The following is a 25490-nucleotide window of genomic DNA, read 5'->3' as shown; positions in this document are numbered from 1 at the left end:
GACTCGGGTAGAAGGGAATGCTATTGGGACTGATCAGTGGAAATGGAAGGGTTCAGGTTATCTGAGTTGAATAGAAGTGCATTTAAATCAATCAAACCTCACAGAATCCTTCCCCTAGCATCTATCCCTCCTCCCAGCTGCTGCTCATTCTATACTGTCAGTTCTTCACAGCTTGTATTAAGAATTATGCATAGTTTAGTTTTTCTTTTAGAGGAATCCCAGGTGACGTTAGTTGTGACGGGGGTCCTGTGGTTGACAGCTAAACTGCATGTCCTGATTGGCACACAAAGGGCTCCTTTTCTTTGTTGGTTTTTTTTAAATAGTTTTCTTGTACTGACAGGGAAATACTGTGATTCCTCTATAGGATGAGGATTGAACATTATTAAGGGGGGTGGTAATAAATATTATGTGATTTGGTTAATTATAATTATGCAGGGCTAAACAAGGATGTTCTGTTTAGTTTTTTTATTTAAAAAAACCACAAACATCTTCAGTAAAGTACCGAGCTAATGTGTTCTTGATTGCGCTTGACTCTCTCCATCTCTGGAGTGTAATCCATTGGGGTTCCCCTCCCCAGATTCTCCTTATACAACACCTGTAGAATACAAGGTAAGCCCCCAGGGAAAGCAGTGAGACACGTACAATAGATGTGAGATTACGATTACAAACACGAACATAAAACATTACTGCATTGACTGAAGCACAGTACACAGTCCCTGAATCCAGGAACTAACAATTACCAGGATAAATAATTAATAATTATAAAATTAAACAAATGAAGATATTGGTAACTGAAATTCTTGTGCTTTTTAGTAGAACACGGCATTTGTATAAAACTGCATGTTATTAATGGTAAGGTCTATTTTTATGGGGGGGGGGAGATTTTTGTGATGTTCTGAAGAAGGTTCTGCTACTGACACAGAAGTGATCCAAGGCATCTGGGACTCCAGAGTTTGCTGAAGCTTGCTTCTAATCAACAAGGCACTAATGCACGCATGCACTCCTGGTAAGAATATACAAACCTGAACCTTATCTCACAATTAAAACAAAGATCCTTGCTGTAGAATACAATAAAAATAATTAACACCTTTTAAAATGTTGAATACTATACATTACTGATAATTAACACTTGGGGAGATGACATGGGCATTATTTAAAGAATATGTATTTAGTGGCGATTTAAAAAGCATCTGTATAATGGTTTTAGTTGGGTTTGTTTGGAGTTTTTTTAGGGGGGGGGGTGTTACATTAAGAGGAGGTGCATGGTAAGGGGTTACGATGACGAAAACGTTTTGCCTTTAAAAGGTACCATAAAATGTTCCAATCAGGACAGGGAGAAACTATAAACAAGAAATGTGCTGTTCATCAGCCAATCAAAACCCACAGAATCCTTCACCTAGCATCTATCCGTCCTTCCTAGATTCTCCAGCTGCTGCTCATTCCAGTTCTTCACAGCTTGTACTAAGAATTACACATCTTTTAGTTTTTCTTTTAGAGGAATCCCAGGTGAAGTTAGTTGTGACGGGGGCCCTGTGGTTGACAGCTAAACTGCATGTCCTGATTGGCACACAAAGGGCTCTTTTTCCTTGCTGTTGATGTTTTCATAGCTTTTTCATGTACTGACAGGGAAATACTGTGATTCCTCTATAGGATGAGGGATGAAAATTATTGGGGGGGGGGGGGGGGGGGGGGGGGGGGGGGTAATAAATACTACGTGATTTTGTTAATTATAATTATGCAGGGCTAAACAAGGATGTTCTGTTTAGTTTTTTTTGTTTAAAAAAACCACAAACATCTTCAGTAAAGTACCGAGCTAATGTGTTCTTGATTGCGCTTGACTCTCTCCATCTCTGGAGTGTAATCCACTGGGGTTCCACTCCCCTGGTTCTCCTTATACAACACCTGTAGAATACAAGGTATGCCCCCGGGGAAAGCAGTGAGACATGTAGCCGAGACATTTCATTAGAAAAGTTGCTTCAAACTCTGGTTGAAGCATAACAGAGTGCATTCCATAACCCCAGGGACTGAAGGGCTTTGTGTGTCATTTCAAGGACCCTAATAAAAGATGACTGTCAAAACTGAAATCCACGTATTTGTACAATTGGTTTGACCCGAAGAGCATTTTATTAGTGGTATGTTTTAGGGTCTTGAGTTACCACAGCTGTATCCAAGATCAGCGTTTCAGCCTAGGTTGGTATTTGAATTGTTTGTTTTGAATTCACTCAGATTTGGGGGAGATCAGAAGGAATATTGCAAAGCACACAGTACAGTAATTCCTGGAATCTAGGATGTCAGCACTCTGACACAAAACCAAAGGAAAGAAGAAAGACATCATAAAATGCCATTGCTGAAATGAAGTCAACGCATCAACATACATAGAATAAAGAACGAAAAAAGACTAGCTTTGTAACGTTAAGTTGGTGTCTAAACGGTATTACAAAAGGTTTTCTAAATTATTCTCAAATGAGTTTATTGTTGTGTATATTTGGAAAACGAGGTGAAGCTATTTGAATTGATATAATAGAAGAACACAGCATTGCTGGTCATTTTGTCTTGGGTTGTATTAATGGTGGCAGCAGTCATGACTCGGGTAGAAGGGGATGCTAGTGGGAATGGAAGGGTTCAGGTTATTTGGGTTGAATAAAAGTGCTGTCACTACCGAGCTGATGTTCTTCTGAGTCTCCTTTACTCGTTTCACTTCGGGGAGATCAGGGATTGCTGTTCCTGTTCCAACAGCTTCCTTGTACTTTATCTAGTGCACCGTCATCACAATGAAGAATAGAAGGGCAGACAGTAAGCACACAGAGCAACATGAAACAGATCTGAACAAACAAGAAGACCGAAAAACAGGACTAACAGAATGGTACCTGCAGCTTTTATAGTTTTACAGTAATATATATATATATATATATATATATATAGAGAGAGAGAGAGAGAGTATACAGTCCTATGGTAATTTAAATGATCCAATGATAATGATTACAAAAAATTTAAACTTACAGAACAACAGTTGCATTACAAAACATCATAAATCATCAAAATGTAAAATTTTTATAAATGTTTTTGGTTAGTAAGTTAGAACCACGTCCACTTAAAGTTAGCAACCATAGCAGAACAAATACAAAATTCTGTACTATGATATTAAGGAAGAACCTCAAATATTAAATAAGGATTTTTTTTTTTTTTTTTGCAATGTTAAAATTAAATGGGAAGGGAGGATTATTTCATTTTATATAATGGATAGGAGGGAGGCGCTAGGAACTCGTAATTAAGTTTTAATTGAGGGGTTAAAAATAGCATTAACCGGTGGTAGTGGGGTGGGGGGCTGGAAAGCAGTGAATGGGAAGGTGGTTGGGAGAATTGTAAAACAGACTATACCGTGCTGATCGCCTGCTGAGTTTGCTTAACTCTCTGCATCTCGGGGGTGTCTTTTAAAGAGGTTCCTGTTCCCACTTCCTCTTTGTATAAAATCTTTAAAAGGTGCAAAAGCAAGACAGCAGCATTATCGTCCAGACCCTACAACATTGAGCTGCTTCTAAACTGCAGGAGCAGCATTATCAGCCAGACTCTTAAACACGTTGAGCTGATCTGCAGGAGCAGCAGCATTATCAGCCAGACCCTTAAACATGAGCCACTTCTGAACTGCAGTAAACTTTACAAAAACTGTCTTTGTTTTATACAGAATAGAGGTTTGTGTTACTACTGTATTACACTAAAGTGATGGTCCGACTGTACAGCTAAACGGAAACCCTGAATACATCAATATACATTTACTTACTATGTAAGACAAGACAGACAGATTTGAATACATCAAACAAGTAAAAGGGAGAAACACAATTGCTACGGATTCACAATTCTACAGATGATGCTGAAGGGGTAGAGAGCAGGATGTGTTAGCTAGCAGACTGTTGAAATGGAATTTGTGTTAGCATAAAGCTAAAAAAAAAAGTTTAAAAAGTAAAAAAAACATATAAAACACAGTAAAAATGAAGAAAAAAAACCTTGAGTCTTGTACGGTATTAGCAGGGTTAGCCATTAAAAAAAATGAAAAATGTTTTCAATTTATAAAAAGTAGTACCGAGCTGAAATTCTTTTGATTTTCTTTAACACGCAGCATTTCAGGAGTGTCTTTTACCACTGACACTTTCCCTTTACTGCTTTTAAGGTCACTCTGGTACTGTAGCTATAAAAAAATAAAATAAATAAAAATAATACAAAGTTAAAAATATTTTCAAGAGAAAAGAAAAAGTGCAAAATATATCCATTTAAAAAAAAAAAAACTTAAACATTTCTCAGCACAAGACGTCTAAATGATCTGATATGCAATATCTGAGCTATAAAAATACAAATTGAGTCGTTTTGTCTTCTGACATGACTGAAGATGTTTCAAAGACCTTTTTGCTGAAACTCCTTCACATAAATGTTTTTTTTTTTCCTGTTTCGATTATGTTTTCTATTTTTTTTAGATTACTGTCAAATACTCTTCAGTGAGGTCATGAACAGAATCACAAGATAAATTACCTGAGAAACTCGACATTTCAAACAGTTATGTCGAAATCATGAGAAATGAAATTCGGGACTAGACATATTTGTCCATGTCTTCAAGGAGCCACCATAGTACATATTTTGTTTATAAAATACATATTTCCAGACATACAATAACTTTAACAACAGCACACACTGGCTTAAAATAAAGTATTAGTCATAATGCTTTAGATGGACTTCACATGGAACACCTGAATCTGAACAGCTAACAAGAGAAACACAGTGGGCGGGAGTGGGAGTGGGAGTGGGTCTTTCACTTACACTGCTGAAGTTCTTTTGATTCTCACGGACTCTCTGCATCTCAGGTGTGTCCACAACTTGCACATAGTGAGACATGGTCTTGTCAGCCTCCTCTCTGTATTTTTTCTGTCCAACACAAATAACACAACATTATCAACCTGCAGTGCGGCGTTGTCAGCATGTCTGTTGTGTTGCGAGGAATGGAACCCCCTGCGGTTGGCTGTGCTAGGCTTGTTTTTTCTAACTGTCAAAGTTGGCTTTCTTTCTAAGTTACTAATGTTGTTACTAACTGAATTGTCTAATTTGTTGTCTTGATTTTTTCCTAACTTACCGTTTTTTCTCTTGATGCATTCTTATGACTTGTATCTTCCAGGAATGCGATTTGAACCACTGTTTCAGGGAGATGTGGCTATGGGATTAGTCCACTGCACTACCAGCTCCCGCAGAAAAACTGTGTTTCACACTGATTATTTGAAAATAAAAGGTAGGAATCACCTAGATTTGAACTCAGTGCTCCGAGGCGAACAGCACATTATGCTAGCGAATTAGCCACTGTGCCATTTCACTTTCATGGAAAAGCCTCCTTTATCATTGTTTATATATGAAATTGTCCAGTTCTTTGAATATAAAGGAAGAAATCAACTGGATTTTAACCCAAAGCTCCAAAGAGAACAGTACATCATATTAGTGAATTAGCCCACTGTGCCGTATCACTTCCTCAGTAGAGCTTGTTTATTCAATGACTATAAGTTGAATGAATCAAGCCTTACGATTCAAACCCATTCCCAAAAGAAGGACCAGCATAACATACTAGTAGACCAGCCCACTGCACCATCAGTCTAGCAGTCTAACCTTGTATATGAGATTAACTTCCCTTTTCAGAGATTGTACACTTCTGGAATTGAGATTCATGGATCATCTTGCACGATTGCAGAATTTCATGCCACTGAAGAGAGGGGGGATTATCAAACCAAACCTATTACACAGTAGGTCTATGAGGTAAATACCAGGGATACCAGGGTAAAAGTCAGATCTTATCTATATATATATATATATATATATATATATATATATATATATATATATATATATATATATATATATATATATATATATATATATATATATATATATATTAATGATGGTACTAAATAATTCTACTTTTTGCACAGTAAAAGTTGGATGTTTCTCTTGCCATTCCACTTTGAAGTACACTTTCATTTCATACTCCCTACTACTATACTACCTGTAATTTTGATTAATTATTACTGATGGTATATCACAGTGAAGGGGGGTTTACACAATGTCAGATACATTGGGCCTACTTCATATCTTACCTTGCTCACTATGTTCTTGACCTGCTGAGCGTGGATAATCTCAGGGGTGTCAGTCACTGAGGTGTAGTTGGATCTGTCCACCTCCGCGGTGTGCTTGTACTTACTCTGGGATACACAACAGAACAATTGAGGAACACAATTCGGTACTTGCATTTCATGGGAAGCATCACATGGTGATGCACTGCAATGTACACTGCTCCAGTGATTGTTCAAGGGCTGCTGCATGCTACTGAAATAGCCATGCAGGAGGGGGACAGGGGTCTTGATCACACACTGACCTGGCTGAGGATATCTGTGGCATTCTTGGCCCTCATGAAGTCAGGGGTGTCAGTAGCCAAAGCCAACATGCCTTTTCCTTTGATCTCCAGCTCCAGAGACTTCTTGTATTCTCTCTGCCCATGGCCAGAAACAAGAGAGGAACTTCAATCTAAATAATGCACCACAGCCACAGATTCTCAGGACACCTTCAGTCGTACTTACTGCTGTTGGAATACCAAGATGATCCCATGACAGAGGTTTGCTTTAAATACGTTGCCTCACCACCTTTGCAACCATTTACGCCGCTTTCATATACAATCCATGTAATGCTTATTACCTGGTCTGAGATTCATGTTACATGTAACTACACACAGGCCCCTTGCTTTGTCACACAATCGCTGCTTGGCAGAAACCTGTACATTGTTTGAAGTACTTTGATTAAAAATGGAATATGTGACACATAACTATATCCTAAACATTGTGATAAAAGACAATACTTATTTTATTGAAAAACAAAAGAAAAAATCAGTAGTAGCATATGATTGTTATTATTTGCAGGATAACAATGTAAGAGTATACATTCAATACAGTATTATAATTAGAAGGTTGCTACAGTTAATTATTAGAAGGACCCCTGCCCCTCCCTCCCCACCACTGAAACATTAGGATGGTTAGAACACATGTTGAGCTGTATTAAGAATTGTTAAAACAGCTGTATGTAAGGAAATATACTGCAATACAAACATTATGGGTTGTCTCTCTGGGACGGATGTCTGACACTCCAAGGTAACAGCATTTGTTTTAGTAGACCGTTCTTGTTTTTTTGTATTTTAAAGGGAGGTACACCTTGTTAATAGAAACTGAAGGCTCTGTTAGAGAGAATCCATGCACAGTAGTGTTGTTTATGCCATGGAGAGGGGAGAGCCCTGAGTATTAGTCCCACGTGGATGCGCTGTGGCAGCTCTACAGGGAGTCCTACCTCATTCAAGATGTGAGTAGCATTCTTTGCTCTCAGCATCTCAGGAGTTTCCTCCAGCCCTGTTATCCCTCTACCCTTGACGCCTTCTTCTAGATCCCTCCTGTACTCTTTCTACAGGACGAAGAAGAACAGAGACTGCAGAAATACAACACCCACGCAAGCACATATTTCTGCCCCTTTTTTGTACACCCACAAAAAAGCCCCAAAATGAGGAAAAACAGACAACAAAGACACATGAAAAGTGGCTGCAGTGCAGCTTTTAAGAGTCAACAGGAGATGATGGGTTTATGAAGGACACATTTAGTACATACTGCAGTAGCACTGGTGTAACAAAAGATGACTGGTAGACACAGGTAGGGTCACAGTTAACAATCAATTGACGTGCAACATGAAACAGGACAGTATCGATTTTAATAAAAGGCTAAAATGAAATCAGAAAAGATTTTGTTAAAATAACTATAGCGTATTATTCTCAGATGATAAACTAAATCATGCTTGAATGATTGACAGACGTTAACTAATGTGGAACTAGAGGGCAAGGCAATGCATTTCATTCAGGTGATTAGTAAGATTACATAGGATTGGGATATATGTATATGTATCTATTCTTTTGTACCTCGCTTGCTATTTTAGTTGCATATCTGACATGTATTGATGCTGGTGTGTCCTCCAAGCCAGAAAGGTTTCTGCCTTTCATGGACTCTTCAAAGTCCTTCTTATAAGTTTTCTATCAGTAGCAGAAAGAGAAAATATTACATGTTGCATAAAATAAAAGAATGATACCGTTTTAAAATGCAAGCACAGCGACTGAGAAGCCTCACTTTTAGTTGTTTACAATGCAGCAGTTTTGTTTTTAGGGACAATACATGATCCTCAGTACATAAACACACATTATTATTATTATTTTGGGAGACTATTTAGCCTCTAAAAGAAATTATGTCTTATTACTGATACTATACAATACGGTATTCTCCACGGGACAAAATTCCACAACAAAACAATACAACCTTATGCAGGTATCTTTCACCTGTATAAGTTTATTTGCATTCAAAGACCAACAGTGACAAGCCTTCAACGTAGACAGAAGGCAAGAATGCAGACAGGAGCAAGAAAGTGTATAGATATAGATATAAAGAATGAGTGAGAGTAAGAGTGAGTTCTGTGCACTTGCACATTTTCAGACCTTTTCCACCAAGGATAGTTGTAATCCTGATTGTATTCAACAGTATTGCAGCCCGGAGACAGACTGCCCCACTTCACAACATGGACAATCTGGGAAAGCCTGTATGGCTACAGCAGAGTTTACTGAATAGTTGAAAACGTTGAATAATTGATTGGGAAAAAAAGGACAGGAGCTATAATCTATTGGAATTTCCGAGTTCTGAAATGTTCTCATTTGTTTTCTACTGAAGAAAAAAAAAAGAGAGGAACACAAATTTGTAGAGGTGTACAAAACATTTTCTCTTTTGTTTCTCTTGAAGGGCAAACCAAATCTTGAGTTGTCTGTCCATCGCTAATCATTTATAAGTCATCTGAAGGGAGGATTATTGTGGTGAAACCTATCTGCGAGAAATATAACAAGTCAACCAGTCCAGCCGTGCATTTTATAATACATTTAAAAACTAAATTAAAATAAAGAACTGTCCTGGCATGTAAACAACAGTCTTTGGAAAATGTGCCCCAATTTGTTAAGGTACACAGTTGGCTTAAAGCTGTTAAAGCGTTTCAAGATAATGTCCTGTATCCCACGTCTATATAACCACATGAAGGCTTCTCATTAAAACTCTTGCTTAGATAATTTCCCAGGAGTAGGACTGTAACTGCCTAGAACATTTCCAGCTATCTGAACCTGATGGTGATTTGTTACCAGAAGATTCCAGCTCCTCTTACCTCGCTCTGCATCTGCTGTGCCTCCATGGCAGTGATATAGGAGGGGGTCTCAAAGTCCAGCATGGCCTTGCCTCTTTCTTTCTCGTGTTGCTCCTTGTATTTCACCTGTTAACACAGCAGAAAGAATGTCAAAGAGGTTTAACTGCTGGGATGGGCTCCGGAGCTCCAGAGCTGTTTCAGTGCAGGTATAACCTGTCCAACATGACCACCCTTGGGTCTGGAATAAAGTGGTGCTTTTACAACACGCTAGAGATTCCCATAACAGGGTAGCTTTAATTAACCTATTAAACCTCCTTAGGTCCTAAAGATGTTCGTTGTTGGATTGTACTTATTTAACCTGGGGGCGGGGGCGGTCCAACAGTTTCCCTTCATTTACAGCCGGAGCCATAAGTACTTTTCCACCACAGAAATAAGAACGATACATAATATGTTCATTCAAATTTGGTATAGTTCAGACTCCACTGCTTGGTATTGATCAAGTACCTTGAGGTTTCCACCCTGCTTCTCATTAGCGCTTAATATCTTGCTACTGATTTTAGTCTAAACCCTAGAACATGTGATGGAGGAATTGTACAACAAGCCACCTGTCTCACTGCTGGATCTAATCTTGTTGGAATGGGCAGAATACGTACAGTAGATACATTTTGATATCGTCTACACATATCCCCAAAGGGTTATTATTGCTGACAACAGACTCTACTGTAAAATAAAGTTATTGGAGAGCTTGTGAATTATATACTGGTATAACTTAGTTTTGTATTACTAGTTAACAAACAAAGAGATTTCACCAAAAGAACACACACATTTAGTCATTCTCACAAACCTGAGTTAAATGAAATCACTTGATGCTGTGTTAGCATACCAGATTCTTAGTGTGAGATCAAGAAGTGTTACTAAAAGAATAGTAAATTGTTAATCAATCAATCTTTATTTCTTATTTAGCTCCTTTCGTGATGAATTGCTAGAGACTATGGGGTTAGCAAATGTTTTAGGTATAGGGGAGCAAGGCTGTTAAAGCTTTATGTTAAACGCTGGACCTTAAAATCAATCCTGAACCGTACAGGAAGCTAGCGTGAGGCTGCTAATACTGGGGTCATACGGTCATGTTTCTTTGTTCTTGTTAAAACTGTGACAGCAGAGTAAAAAAGTTAGTGTTCTTTCCAATGTTTTTTTTCTGTCAAGCAAGTTCAATAAATCAGTTTGTACCTTGAAATAAAACCCAAACAGTTTGTTGATGAAGTATGAGGTGGGGGTTTGGGGAGTTAAACATTCAGGTCAGTAGTACAGCGTCTAAGTTTTGGAAAAGAGACTTATCTTTGGTGAGAAAGAGAGGGTACACTCAAACAAAAGAGTCTGTGGAGTGGAGGCAGATTCAACGTCCACTTGCCTTCCCCGTAAATACTTACTTGACTTTGGAGTTCTGTAGCCTCCTTATGGTGAATCTGTGCAAGGGTATCTGGCACCATGTGGTAGTGACCCTTACTGTCCTCAAAGTCCTTCTTGTATCGGTACTGAGGGGGAATTCCCAAAAAGGACCTCAATAAATACAGTTCAAAAACATCTCCTTCAAGCACCAACAAACTCGTTAAAAAAAGAAATAATGAAGAAAAAAAAGACAAAGAATCCCAATTTATAAACACATGGTTCTTCAAAAAGAGAAATAAAAAAATTTAAAAATCAAGATTTCAGCGAAATAGTTGTAAAGACAAATTGTTTGTTAGTTTGGTCCTCAGCAAACCAGCAGAAAAAAAGAGTTTGGGATGGCAGCATATCCTATTGAAATACTTATCAGGTAATTCTGTATTAAAGTTCTTGTTTAATGAATGCTCTGCTGGGTCCACCAACACGCCATTCCACCCACCAATGCTCTATTCCACCCACCAAAGCACCATTCAGCCCATCAACGTTCCACTCCACCCACCAATGCTCCATTCCGCCCACCAACGCTCCATTCCATCCACCAAAGCTCCATTCAGCCCAGCAACACTTCATTGAGCACATCAATGCTCAGTTCAGCCCACCAATGCTCCATTCCACCCACCAATGCTCCATTCCACCCAACAAAGCTCCATTCCACCCAACAAAGCTCCATTCAGCACATCAATGCTCAGTTCAGCCCACCAATGCTCCATTCCACCCACCAATGCTCCATTCCACCCACCAATGCTCCATTCCACCCAACAAAGCTCCATTCAGCACATCAATGCCCAGTTCAGCTCACCAACGCTCCATTCAGCCCATAAAGGCTCAAGGTTATTTTGAGAATACCACATTCTAATTTCATCCATTTAATAAAAATTATAAATATCGTGTGAATTAAAGGCAATAGCACATAAAAAATTGTTCAGCCAAAATAATGAAGAAAGGGCAATATAATTTCTAAACTGGTAAGAACAGAAATATGAGGAATTATTAAAACCTACCCCCCCCCCAAAAAAAAAAAAATAAAAACGGTTACAGTTGTAGGAGGTTTAGTGATCATTGGAATAAAAGTAATGGAGCTGGAGAAAGAGGAGCCATTGGTTAGTTTTCAGAAAGAAAAATATAAAAAAGCAAGACAAAAAAAGAAATGCAAAGAATAGCTGGCTGCAAAATAAAAAAAGGGTACAGACTGGTGCTAGTAGAAGGAGGTTGAAGGTCAAAAGAGGAGCGTTGAAGGTCACTACCCTATGATGTCAAGCATTGTGGCAAAAGAGTATGCAAGAAAGAGCTGTGGAACATGTTATCTGGAATGGGCCAGTCTGCACTGAAAGGGATGCGCTGGTTAGTGACTGTGCTTACATCACTGGCCAGCTTGCTACTGCTCAGGTTATGCTGCATCGACAGAGACTCAGACATGTCAGTCACAGGCTTGTGGAGCTTCTTCAGATCCCCTTTGTACTTCACCTGGGGAGAAACGAGACAGAGCAGAGCAAACCAATTAATTAATCCAGAGTGGGCACTTCTGTTACACTTACAGTAGATTGTATATGTACAGCATCAAAATGAGCTTCAATCCAGCTTTAAATGCATGCACATGTGATTGTGCTCATTGTCACATTCAATTCCCGTGTCAACCCTTTACCATCTTCCAGGATGATCAAAGAATATTGGGTACCACATTAGAATACACTGCTATACAAAAGCAGGTAATTACATTGCAATATCGGTATAACTACCCTTGATCTGTGAGTGTAACTACCCTTACATGGTAACTACTGTACTGGTGGGAAAGTGTGTAATTACATGGGAATGGTCTGTACCACAAAGAACTATCTACACAGTAGTTACACTGTAATAGCATACTTATTACAATGTTATTATACAGCTATTCATATCCTGTATTCATACTTACTTCACTAGCAAGAATATTCGCATCTTTCATAGTCTGGTAATTCTTACTGTTCTTCAAGTCAAACTGTGGTTTCCTTCCCTTCATCTCCTTATCAAACTTCTCCTTGTACTTCACCTAAAGTTAAAATAAAGCCCAAATAATTTCTGATCCTGTCATGAGTTAGGTCAGAAATGCAATGCTGTTAATACCGACGATTCAAAGACGACAAAGGGAGCCAAAACCAAAACACAATTGAAAACATAACAATGCAAGGATTATATGTTGTCCCATGGGAGGTTCAATTCAGTAAGCATTACATTTACAAGCTTTCCCTTTTGAGGCAACCTATAAAAAGACTGAAAAACAGAAAAAAAAACAACATGTAGAAATCCTTGTATATTATGGCTGTGCTCTTGTCTGTGTTGTTTTCTTTTTACCCTTTTGTTTTCATGCAAGTTTTAATTGATCAACTGTTCGGTAGAATACCATTCAATCAGTTATGTGGCACAGCCCTAATATATGTGACGAGGAAGAACTCATACACTGAGACGTGAACTCAGGGTTTAGTATGACAAAAATAAAGTCATACTAAGAGGTTTCTGTAGCACTTTTCCTAATAATAAAACATCCTCAGGCACAACAATCACACAGTTATTTGGAGTCTGCAAATCCTTTAGAATTGTATTTGTTTTTAGCACATCACAGGATATGCAACGCATTGATGTCCAGCCAGTACTGGTGCTGGTGATTAAATACAGAGGTTTCATTAACCCTAACATTCCAACACTTGAAAGGCAGTTTGGCCTTGAACAGGGGCGGGGTATCCATTTACTAACTAACAGTTACTAACTAATATTCCTGGCATTCACTAATCTTATTAGTTCTTACTCCCAGTTTTTACAACACGCGCAGCAGAAAGTTAAAGGAACTAGGTGCCCTGTTCACAAAGCTTTAACTCGCAAGTTATTAAAATAATGCTTTTTTTAAAAGCTCTTTTTTAAGAATGATGTATGGTTTGCTATTCGTGAAACAGTTACAGACTGTTATTTGCTTTTTTTAACAATAGATTTGCAAGTTCCTTGAATGTTAAACTTTAGTTTAATTCATAAGTATTAAGTTTTCATTAGCTCTTCTAAAATGAATAGTTTCGTTTGATGCGATTTTCTGGGATTTGCACAGTCAAAATAACGCACATGAATAAGAAAAAGGACAGCTGGACTAGTCATGTTCACTCCTTATCAGAATAACCATATTAGCACGTGCCATTCAACACAATGGGATACTGGGAGGAGAAAATGGTAGAAAAAAATGTGTAATATGTGAAGTATTTTAACAAAAACAGGTCAGCTAAAAACAGAATCATGTTAAAAGTCATATCATGTGAAGTCTGATTTGTACCTCCTTTAATACTGCTGGTGAAACAGACAGAAACAAGCAGAAAAAAGTTCAATTTACACCAGAAGTTACATTCCATAAAACAAGAAAAAATTAAGTACAATAAAAAGCAGCTGACATTGGAATTAACATATGCATAACGGCTAGCATCTATTAAAAGATACCGCACTGGATATCCTTTATTGCAGAATAAAAAAAGGAAAGAAGGGAGAAAAAAAGAAGAAAAATCCATTAAAGTGTTTTTTTAGTGTCAGAATTTCAGACTTCAAAGTGTGGTGCTTGGCAACTAGGAATGGCAAAGAGAGGAGAATACAATGAGAGACAAGACAGGTACTGGCAGTCACAGGTCCGGGCAGCGGCCCTCCTTACATTACTAATGAGGGCACTCATTTTCTTAAGGTGTCTCATCTGAGGGGTGTCATAGGAAGCAGCTCCGTGCCCTGCCTTCGTTTCAGACTCCTCCTACAAAGCGCAGCGACACAGCAAGATCAGAGAAGCATTACAGAGCACACAGGCACGGCTTCAGGGAGGCAGGGTACACTGCAGCCACCAAGACCTGAATCAAATGCAAGCGTTTGCCATAGCGCTACATTTTTATTATGGCGCCGCTATCCTCATAGCTGCTTTTCAAAAGCAAGAAAATTGACAGAACAAATCACAACTGATAATGTTAACTGAAGCATTTTTTTGGGGGGGGTATTCCCTGCTGTGTTAGCATATAATAAAATATTTGCACTCAGTTATCACAGTTTGAATGTGTTAATTTGTACTTTTAAAAAACTGCTATAAGGACAGTGGCACCAAATACCTGAGACTAGTAATAGGTATGGCAGGGCCATGAATTCATGAAGGAAAAACCTATGCTACATAGGATGATATGTCATGTACCAAAGCTCAGTATTACTGCTCTCCAGATACTACATTGTACGTATGGATAGCATAACTTCATTATGGGTTTTCTTACATACTCTCATTTTACTGTGGGTCGCATTCAATTTCTTTTATTTCATTTATATGCATAATTATCAAGATTGAAAGATTCTTAAGCCAGGTTGAAACAAAAAAATATACATAAAACAATAGTAACCTGCTAAATTTGCAAACCTCTAAAATAAAATAATTTGGATGGGACTCATTTGGAATTTAAGGAAACTTTGATCTAAAAAAAATATGGTGATTTATTATTTTAGAGAAGTAATAAAAAATAAAAAGCTGAATTAAAAACAAAACACTTATACAACATATCTACAAAGTATAACAGTAGCCGATGATGTGGGTTCATTAAGCCCACAGAAATAAGGGCTCACATACCTTACTGGTCAGCTTGGACACCTCTTGGGCCAGTTCAATATCTGGACGGCCGACCATGGACACTCCGCGGCTGGCTTCTTGGCGAGCTTTATCTCTGTACCCAATCTGTGGGACACATGATAATAACAAGGTTTCATCATAACCAGCCTGACTCAGTGTACACTAAATCCATAGTTTTGCAAAGATATAAGCAAAAATATATGTATTAATCCCCTTGTGTTTAATATAGCTTACATCGCTGATCAGTTTAGCAGCCTGGGTGGCCTTCCTAATATCTGGACGATCGGCAACAGAGGTGTAATGCAGCTGAGCCTTGGCTGCCTGTTTGTAGGCAATCTGCAGAAAGAGTCGAAAAGATTGAAAAACAACACAACAGAACAAACGTTCACTTTCATTGGGGTTTCAAATCCGTTTCTCCTGTGATAACAGGGCACGGTACAGTTTGAATAAAAAACACATTCAAAAGGGTCTACAGTGCAACGGACTGTGGATGAGTCAAACAGCTGATTCGGTTCAATTCAGAAACCAAATACAGAAATGAAACTACTATCATACAATAGATCTAAATGCAGGGTGTACGTAGTGTACTTGCTCACAGTAGTCTACCTTGCTATTATAAAACTCTGAACTTGTATCCCTTGTAGTCCTGCCCTCTGGTTATCACTTAAATAATAATACGAGTAATTCACTCTTCAAAATGGCAAGTGTATTGTTTAAAAAGAAAGTGCTGTAAGCGTGAAAAGGAGTGTGGCGGTACTCACGTTACTCTGATTCTTTGCAACATCCATTGCGTGCTTCACATCGGGGGGAGTCTGCATGTTAGCATAGTTGGACTTGCCTTTCTCATTCTCAAACTTCTGCTTGTATTGTTTCTATAAACATAAAAAAATATTTAATTTGCCACATTTAGCTACAACTACAATAACATGACTGCAAAATGAGTCATGACCCATGCTGTACTGCTATATACAACATCTCAAAGTTGGGAATGGTAAGTGACAAAGGGGTCCCTCAGATCCTTGTAGGAGTGCACTGCTATTTGTCACTTCATCTTTGTCCCTGTGCTATAAGCAAGCAGTCCATTTGTCTTCTGAAGTCCCCTGTGAATTCTGCGGAGGTCAGGAGCCACTGACTCACCTGGCTAAGGATGTTGGAGGCTTCTTTGGCACGCACAGTGTCGTGGGTCTCAGACAATGTGGTAAAGGATCCCATTTGTAGCTCCTTCTTACTGGCTTGTTTGTATTTAGACTGATGACAAAAAATCAAAAAGGTACTGTATAAAAACACTTCTGATTGTTTAGACCAATTCAAGCTCAGTTAAAATCTATCCTTTTTACAGGAATTGAGCATTTGTGAGTTCCACCCCTAACCCTAAACCAAACTCTAAACCCTAACCCTAACCCTCACCATGTCAGTGACAGCTACTGGTTCAATACAGTGGACTGATGCATAAAAGTCAACCTCCAATATCATTACCACCTAGCTTAATGAAGTCCATGTTTGCCACATTCTCTTGATGAGAAATAGTCTACATATACATGTACAGTGACTATAGTTTATTAACACAGACCAATTAATTATTACCAGAATTCTGATGACTCCATTTCAAACAATTTTCCAGTAATAATATTAAGATGTTATCTGTCTGCAGTGATCAGTACCTCTGAAACCAGGGAGCCAACAGATTTTGCATGGAGCATCTGAGGAGTGTCTGCCACAGTCTTGTAGAAGCCCCTGGCTTTCTCATACTTCTCTCTGTATTTCACCTGGAGGGATTGGAATATAGTATCAGTCCAACACAAAGGCAGTAATATCGCCTTCAATATTTCAGCTTTGATTTTGTTTCTTTTTACATTTCATAAAACATTTTGGTTGAATGGAAGATAAAATACAGCTTCCCTGGCTAAGCCTGGTAAGATGCAATCATCTTTATTTCCAAAGTCTTAAGCAACAGCTATTGTATATACAACGATATATTTATGTGAGAAACATTTTTCCAGGTCGTCATTTACAAGTGCAAACATATACAACAAGGTCACTGGGGTGCCTGCACACTCACATCACTAGCCATCTCATTGTTCTTCATCGCCAGCATCATGGTCTTGTCATCAGTCACAGACAGTTTGCATCCTTTCAGCACCTCTCTGTCATACTTATACTCAACCTGAGAATAAAGAAGGAAGAGAGGAGCATTAGGACTAAGCCATAGATAGATAGATAGACAGACAGACAGAGATAGATAGATAGATAGATAGATAGATAGATAGATAGATAGATAGATAGATAGATAGGATGAAGAAGAAGACAAATTGTAACATTAAATATCTATATAATACAGATAGACACACTGTTAATAGTTCTATTCCCTACTGTGATGGTTACAAAGTGTCTGCCCCAGAAATGAGTTACTCACATCGCTCTGCTGGAAGGATGTCTTCACAGCGTGAACAAAGTCAGGCCTGTCAACGGTCCAGATCCATTTGTTTTTAGTAGCTTCATACTTCTTCCTGTAGGTAAGCTTCAGAAAAAAAACCAGACATTTCAATTTGTGCAGTTAGACAGGCATTCAGTAATGGCCACTATGCTGTACAGGAGTCACTGCCTGTCTCAATATCGCACTGAGCACTGATGGTAAGCACTGGACTTACATTGCTGATATTATCATAAGCTTCCTTCGCAGCCTTGATTTCAAAAGCACCCGGATCGATTGTGACGTGAGCCTTGTTCTTCTCATACTCCTCCTTGTATTTCAGCTGGAAAAGAAGAACAAATCACAGTTAATACTTCCCAGTATTAACGCTGCAAACAGCATGTGGTGGAATTAATAACAGATATGGAATCGAAGGAGTTGAATGATGAGAACATTAAGCAAGCAACAAAAACACATTTGTACTTCGTCACAAGTTATTTATTTTTAACTATTTCCAATAGTGTCATTATAAAGGCTAGTCTTCATTTATGATTATTTCTTTAACTGTAGGCAGAAAAACATCAGTCTGTGAAATCCAAGCATGAACCATTAATAAGAGTGATTAGGTCATTCAGGAAATTAGAAATAAAGACTAAACTTAGACAGAACTACCTTTACTCTGTGTTTACGATGCACTTGTGTAGTGTAAAACTGAATCTAGATTTCAGTCCTGAGGGGAGTTGATGAGTTTCTAAAGGAGCTTACCAAGCTGAGTCTCTCCTTCACCTTCTTCATGTGCTGCAGCGATGGGGTATCGTGCCCCAGGGTGTAGCCCTTAGCCTTGGTCTTATTGTGTTCCATCTTGTAAATGATCTATAAAGGCAATGAAAATAGACCATGTTTAGGAATTTCAATTGTCACGAACAACCCTGTTTCTTCAGCTCAAGTCTTTGACAAACATAAAAACAGTAATACTGGGGAAGTCTTCCACTAGTTCCCCAGTATGCTTGCTTGTTTGTGTTGTGATCCAAGGCTACAGTCTTGTGTCTCCTTTTGTCACTGTTATTTATTATCAGAATGGGAAAGCTGGTGTCAGCCACTTATTCACTGTTTGAGACAAAGTTTAAAGAACTAAGGGGGTCACTAATTCAGCAACTAGCAGTGTTTACAAACACTGACAATCACAATGACTGAAAGCATTGGCATTCACAGCCATTCATGTTTGAACTGATCCTGTATTATAATTTTCATCTTGACAAAATCACTGAATGAACTAATGTGGCTCTCGTGCTATCAGAGATGTGTTAATAAGGTCATTAGGTTGTAGAACAAGGAAATCCCCAGAGATGTGCTGAAAAGGGTCATTAGGTTGTAGAACAAGGAAATCCCCAGAGATGTGCTGAAAAGGGTCATTAGGTTCTAGAACAAGGGAATCCCCAGAGATGTGCTGAAAAGGGTCATTAGGTTCTAGAACAAGAGAATCCCCAGAGATGTGCTGAAAAGGGTCATTAGGTTCTAGAACAAGAGAATCCCCAGAGATGTGCTGAAAAGGGTCATTAGGTTCTAGAACAAGGGAATCCCCGGAGATGTGCTGAAAAGGGTCATTAGGTTCTAGAACAAGAGAATCCCCAGAGATGTGCTGAAAAGGGTCATTAGGTTCTAGAACAAGGGAATCCCCAGAGATGTGCTGAAAAGGGTCATTAGGTTCTAGAACAAGGGAATCCCCATTACTCACGTCGCTGATCTGCTTGTTGACTTTCTGAGTGCGAGCGTGTTCAGGGGTGTCCAATACAGAGGTGTACTTGTCCTTTTCCTTCTCATATTCTGCCCTGTACTTCCACTGGTCAAATAAATACATTAAAAAAAACAAAGATTAGTGAAAATAGCAAGATGGATTATGAAAACCTGACTATTCGGGGTTGAATCTCTAGACACTGGAAATTGTATAAAGTGACATAGCTGTTTTTAAATGTAATGTTTAACTGCATCCACAATGCAATTGCTTTACACTAGATCTGATCTGAACTGTGAGGTTGGGTAGGGTGTTTTCTCAAGAATATCCACTGCACTAATAACATAACATAAAGGATGTGGGAGAGCAATCAAGGCATATGTCAATAGGGCTGTACATAAAGACATGATCCTACCAAGCTGGAAAAGTTTACATTTAAAAATAAAAACTAGGCAGGTTTTTTTTTTTAAATAAATAACAGTGACTTTAACTTTGGGTCTAGGTTGCTTTGAAAGTCAAACTGGCATTGGCGGCTTCACTGTTAGCTGAGCTCTATGGCACTATGGTTTATCAAATAAAATCCAAATAAAACATAAATTAAACACAATTAAACTTACCAGCAAAGGGTTCATGCAGATTCTGTGCGCACAATGTATGGAAAACATGCCAATAGAAAAGGTGCACAACATATGTCTGAGCAACACAGACTAATGAACACAGTGCATGCGATTATGCCGAAAGGTAAAGTTAATCTGAAGGGTAAAGATCCCTAGTGTCTTTGAATTAAAGAGAGGGTAGCACAAAACTATGCATTTCAAAGAAGTGTATGTGTACAAAAAAAAACACTTTCACTTATGTAATGGGCTGTGTTGTGTGATGCCCTGCCGTTATGGATTCAGCTGTCCTGTTGGTGAGAGGAGATGATGTTAAAAGCTCAAACCACAAATGCAGTCGAGCCCGGCTCTTTTGAATAGTGGTGAAGACGCTCGCTCGCAGTGTACAGGGCTGCCGCTTCACGCCCAGCCTCGGCCCTGTTACACTTAGGAAAATAGTTTCTATTTTAACTTTCTCATTTCTAGATCATAGCTATGAATTTGGATCTAGCAATGGGAAGATAGAATAAAAAAAAAAAAATACTCAACATCCTTTCTACTCATTCCTTTTTACTTCCACCTTTTCACTTTATTCAAATACATTATCGTTAAATAAGTTAAAAAAAAATAAAAGCTTTTCATTTCTATTTATTATATTTCATGCATTCTTAGGGCCACTAGGAAGAGTTACCTCAGTAAATATGGTAATTTGTTAACATTCCCTCACATGTTGCATAAAATAAGCAAGGTAAGAAAGTGGTTGGTAGAAGGTAGAAAGCTACAGCCAAAACAATTACGAGGCTTTTGGTGTGTAAAGAAAGGAGAGTTTCGCGATTTTCAAAGCCAGCAGTGTGGACACACGTCCGAAGCAGTGAGCTGTTACCTGGCTCCACAGGTTTGTGTTGTAAAGTGCAGTCAGGATATCCGGACGCAGAATTTCATTGCAACCCTGCTGCAACAGCTTCTTGGCCACAGACTTATACTTTTTCTGTCAGTGAAGACATGTAGCATGCAAAGGAGGAAGCAACATATAAGAGACACAAGAAAACAGTGAGGAACATTGTTCAGTGAACCTCTGCTGTATGTACTCCATGAAGCACCCAGATTCATTTGAGAGGGAGCATGAGAAAGCTGAAACTCTCATTCTGACAAGCACCTTGTCACTTTTATGTCACTTGTCACTTTTCAATCTGAGAAAGTACCAGGACTGAAAACATTTCAGGGATCATTCGAATACATAGGTTGTAGGGCAGGAAGACCAGATTTGGAACGGATCCTGTTAGGTATGTATTTATTGCATTGCCAAGGATCTTTTTTTAAAAGCTAAATAAACTCACTGATATCAAAAATGAAAAGGGAACTGCAGTGGAGTACATAGAGTCTGGACAGGCACACACAAAGTGCCTGAGGGCACTTTGGGTGGCAAAAGACTGGACAAGATCTGCCAGAAGAGAGACGTGGATGTATCATTTCTGCTGGAGACCTCATGCATGGATCCAGGTCCATGCTGGAGGTGTGGTGGAGACCACATGGAGGAAGCGTCTGCCCTTTGGTTTTACCTGGCTGCGATTGTTGGCCTCTTTGGCCAGGATGTTTCTAGGGTCATCAACAACAACGCTGTACTTATCCTTCCTCTTCTCATATTCAGCTCTGTACAGCTTCTGCTCAGAATGTCACAGGGGGGGTTACAGTGATAAAAGGACTACCAAACACTGTAAACACAATCTGTGCAACCAGTACTGTACTTTATATTTCTGCATTGTTAAACTTTATCAGGAATAAAGGCTCTTTTTTTTTTTTTTGCATTGGGCAATTTGAACTCGCATTTCACAAAGCGTCACTGATTTGTAGCCAAAGCATTAATTCAATAGTTATGAAAACGGCAATCAGAGCTTTCATTATTTTTTTTGTAAAGCAGCAACCTTGCAAGGGAATGACTAATATCACATTGCAGCAATATTGTGTCACTATTACCCATTCCTCAACTGCACTGAAAGGAAATACTTCAAGCAGTATGTATGCGCACACCTTGCACAGGTACACCAAGCCTTGTGCTACAGTTATGGCTTAAACGTTCCTTTAGAAGCAGGTTAACGCTCCGGCACTCTCAGGGTGCCTTCCAAACTGTAAAGCTTGGCTTATTTTTCTTGAACGATTTACCTTAACAGCTGTAATAGGATCCCTTACAGAAGCAGTGAAGAGAAAAAAAAAAACATGGTTATAACAGTTATACAGGTATTACCGACATAGATACTGTTCATATATTCTCCGTCTCCATAGTAATTAATATCTTCTCTACTCTTGGATTTTACATTGTTGTTTTTGTATCGACTGTAGACTCTAAACAATAAACTGTATGTAAATATAATCAATCATACTGCTTTCTTTTAAAAATATTCCCCTCTCTACTAAAATGCAGTAGCTGTCCCATATTTGCCGTGGGTACCTGATTGATGAGCTGAGCTGCGTGTTTGGCGGTTTCATACAGAGGGTTGTCGGCTGTGTACTTGAAGTTGGCTTTGTTCTTCTCAGATGAGGCACGGTACTTGTTCTGTTTAAAAAAAAAAAAAAAAGAATGCATCGATTATCCCTACAATAGTGTTCCTTTAAAATACCAGACAGCCCCTGGTTTGAATAAATAAGAATACAATCAGTTAGAAAAGTCAAAGCACCAATATATATAGCTCTTACTTGGCCTTAACTAATACACAGTGTACAGTATATAATTTATATAGAACTACAGATGCCTAAATAGATATCAGCAATTTATATGATAAGCGTTACACAGATTAGAAGGCCAAAGGGAGGCCAGACATAAATCAAAGGTATGTTATTTTGTCTATAAGATTCGTTTAAGCAATGTGATAATATATATTATATGATAAGGCCGTTACACATATATTATAATTATATATAAGGATCTATATATATTCCATAAAGTCAAAGGTATCATTATTTTGTCTATATTATAAGCATTACCTTGGAACTATGTAAGTCAGTCGAATATATATGATCCAGGACCGACAATGACAATCTTATATATATATATATATATATATATATATATATATATATATATATATATATATATATAGTGTGAACTGAACTGAATACATGTCTTCTTTGTTACTAGGTCCTGGCTGTACTGTCACTGAGCGTGGCTGCTCTGCTGTGCCCAGCTTAGTGTTGCACACAGGCTAATGGAGCCTCGGTGAGGAGGGAGTCTCAGTGCAGCCGTTCCATACATACCCCACTGTAGAGGCTAATGGAGCCTCGGTGAGGGGGGAGTCTCAGTGCAGCCGTTCCATACATACCCCACTGTAGAGGCTAATGGAGCCTCGGTGAGGAGGGAGTCTCAGTGCAGCCGTTCCATACATACCCCACTGTAGAGGCTAATGGAGCCTCGGTGAGGAGGGAGTCTCAGTGCAGCCGTTCCATACATACCCCACTGTAGAGGCTAATGGAGCCTCGGTGAGGGGGGAGTCTCAGTGCAGCCGTTCCATACATACCCCACTGTAGAGGCTAATGGAGCCTCGGTGAGGGGGGAGTCTCAGTGCAGCCGTTCCATACATACCCCACTGTAGAGGCTAATGGAGCCTCGGTGAGGAGGGAGTCTCAGTGCAGCCGTTCCATACATACCCCACTGTAGAGGCTAATGGAGCCTCGGTGAGGAGGGAGTCTCAGTGCAGCCGTTCCATACATACCCCACTGTAGAGGCTAATGGAGCCTCGGTGAGGGGGGAGTCTCAGTGCAGCCGTTCCATACATACCCCACTGTAGAGGCTAATGGAGCCTCGGTGAGGAGGGAGTCTCAGTGCAGCCGTTCCATACATACCCCACTGTAGAGGCTAATGGAGCCTCGGTGAGGAGGGAGTCTCAGTGCAGCCGTTCCATACATACCCCACTGTAGAGGCTAATGGAGCCTCGGTGAGGGGGGAGTCTCAGTGCAGCCGTTCCATACATACCCCACTGTAGAGGCTAATGGAGCCTCGGTGAGGGGGGAGTCTCAGTGCAGCCGTTCCATACATACCCCACTGTAGAGGCTAATGGAGCCTCGTGAGGAGGGAGTCTCAGTGCAGCCGTTCCATACATACCCCACTGTAGAGGCTTTTGTTGTGCTCGGCCAGGACCATTTCCGGAGTGTCCCACACGTAGCACCCAATGCCCCTCAGCCAGGTCAGGTCTTCTTTGTATTTGACCTGGTAGGATGTGAAGATACAATGAATATATTTCTAAAGGACCTCGTATCCAGAGTTCAATCTGCCTGAAGTTTTGCAACTACAGTAGGGTTTTTCATGAAAAACATGATTTCTTTGTTGTCTTCTTATCCGTGTGCAGTACATTTCTATATACCTTCAAATTATTTGCATATTAATGGTGACAACTTCAGGTTATCAAAGCAACTAGTCTCAGCTGACAGTCAAGCTGACAATAAAGGGGACTGTAAATATCTATTATTTTCTTAAACCAAAGTAATCAGTTCTTAAACAGACCTTCCCGTTTTTTTAGTTATTTATTTTTATCCGATTCAGAGTGAAAGAAGTGTGGCACGTACATCGCTGACGGCGTTGCTGACCATGCGATGATGGAAGTTCTCGGGGCGGTCGGGAATAGACCTCCACAGCCCCAGCTCGTTCATATACTTCTCTCTGTATTTCACCTGGGAGAGAAAAAAAAAAAAAAAGAGTCAGGATTGAGGTAAAACCCTTACGACACAAAGGCAAACACATGCACATTTAAAATCTGCAGAACAACTTCAAAGACGCAGCTTACACTTGGCTTAATTAGTTAAATACAATCCTCACAAAGTATAGCCAAACCAACTAATTATTTTTAAATTACTGTATCATGGACAATATATTAAAATAATGAATAACAATAATTTTTGCAGTTTTGCGTTGCTTTTCCCATGGTTATAGTATGAATTTGCCACAGTTTACCCTGGTTTGCCATCTTTATTAATATGCTTTTCTTTACAAAGCTTACCTATGCTTTAACCATGCTTTCAATATGCTTCATTATACTTTGCTACGCTTTTACTATGGTAAACTTTTATAAGGCACAGGTCTACTATTTACTGAAATGCTCAATAACACAAGGATTCGCTAATACTAATGCAGCACACCTACAGCACATATAGCTGTATCATACATACTTCGCTGATGTCATCAGTGACCTTGCGATGATAGATAATGTCCAGGGCATCTTTCACGCTGTGGTAGTGTCCCTTTGCATTCTCAAAGGCTTCCTTGTAGCGCAGCTGCAGGATGAAACATTGTTTAGAATTGTGAAGTGCCACTGTTTAATGTAAGATTCCCTGTTGATCTGTATGGGGTTTCAACGCTTCACTGTATACTTACATCACTGGCGTTGAGATAAGCCTTCTTGGCTCTGACCACAATGGGAGTGTCTGCGATGGGGGTGTACTTGTTCTTCATCTTTTCATACTGCGCCTTGTATTTATTCTTACAAACAAAAGATAAAAAAG

The 25490-nt window shown here is 39.2% G+C and overlaps 1 protein-coding gene across 33 annotated transcripts in view; it reads right to left on the bottom strand.

Annotated features, from left to right (window-relative positions):
* LOC121322830 (nebulin-like) overlaps positions 1–25490 on the bottom strand; it is a 90181-nt gene that overhangs the window by 6129 nt on the left and 58562 nt on the right. For 12 of the 33 annotated variants that reach the window (XM_041263185.1, XM_041263207.1, XM_041263213.1 and 9 more), the window contains 31 exons: positions 25363–25467; positions 25158–25262; positions 24558–24662; positions 24097–24201; positions 22450–22554; positions 20887–20991; positions 19414–19518; positions 18444–18551; positions 17917–18021; positions 17682–17786; positions 17328–17432; positions 16930–17034; positions 16406–16516; positions 16030–16140; positions 15503–15604; positions 15269–15373; positions 14327–14419; positions 12584–12697; positions 12031–12135; positions 10656–10760; positions 9250–9354; positions 7976–8086; positions 7360–7470; positions 6401–6514; positions 6123–6227; positions 4807–4911; positions 4079–4183; positions 3379–3471; positions 2660–2752; positions 1810–1902; positions 503–595 (listed from right to left, as the gene is read on the bottom strand). In XM_041263185.1, the coding sequence (XP_041119119.1) occupies positions 503–595; positions 1810–1902; positions 2660–2752; positions 3379–3471; positions 4079–4183; positions 4807–4911; positions 6123–6227; positions 6401–6514; positions 7360–7470; positions 7976–8086; positions 9250–9354; positions 10656–10760; positions 12031–12135; positions 12584–12697; positions 14327–14419; positions 15269–15373; positions 15503–15604; positions 16030–16140; positions 16406–16516; positions 16930–17034; positions 17328–17432; positions 17682–17786; positions 17917–18021; positions 18444–18551; positions 19414–19518; positions 20887–20991; positions 22450–22554; positions 24097–24201; positions 24558–24662; positions 25158–25262; positions 25363–25467 (3237 nt within the window). Of the gene's footprint in view, positions 1–502; positions 596–1809; positions 1903–2659; positions 2753–3378; positions 3472–4078; positions 4184–4806; positions 4912–6122; positions 6228–6400; positions 6515–7359; positions 7471–7975; positions 8087–9249; positions 9355–10655; positions 10761–12030; positions 12136–12583; positions 12698–14326; positions 14420–15268; positions 15374–15502; positions 15605–16029; positions 16141–16405; positions 16517–16929; positions 17035–17327; positions 17433–17681; positions 17787–17916; positions 18022–18443; positions 18552–19413; positions 19519–20886; positions 20992–21562; positions 21665–22163; positions 22186–22449; positions 22555–24096; positions 24202–24557; positions 24663–25157; positions 25263–25362; positions 25468–25490 lie in introns of those variants that run through there. The other 21 variants (XM_041263199.1, XM_041263201.1, XM_041263203.1 and 18 more) reach the window with 16 other exon arrangements.

Source organism: Polyodon spathula, chromosome 11 (assembly GCF_017654505.1).
Source record: "Polyodon spathula isolate WHYD16114869_AA chromosome 11, ASM1765450v1, whole genome shotgun sequence".
In the NCBI taxonomy this organism is placed as follows: Eukaryota; Metazoa; Chordata; class Actinopteri; order Acipenseriformes; family Polyodontidae; genus Polyodon; species Polyodon spathula.
Note: the sequence above shows the minus strand (reverse complement) of the source record. Positions and strands in the feature narration are given on the sequence as shown.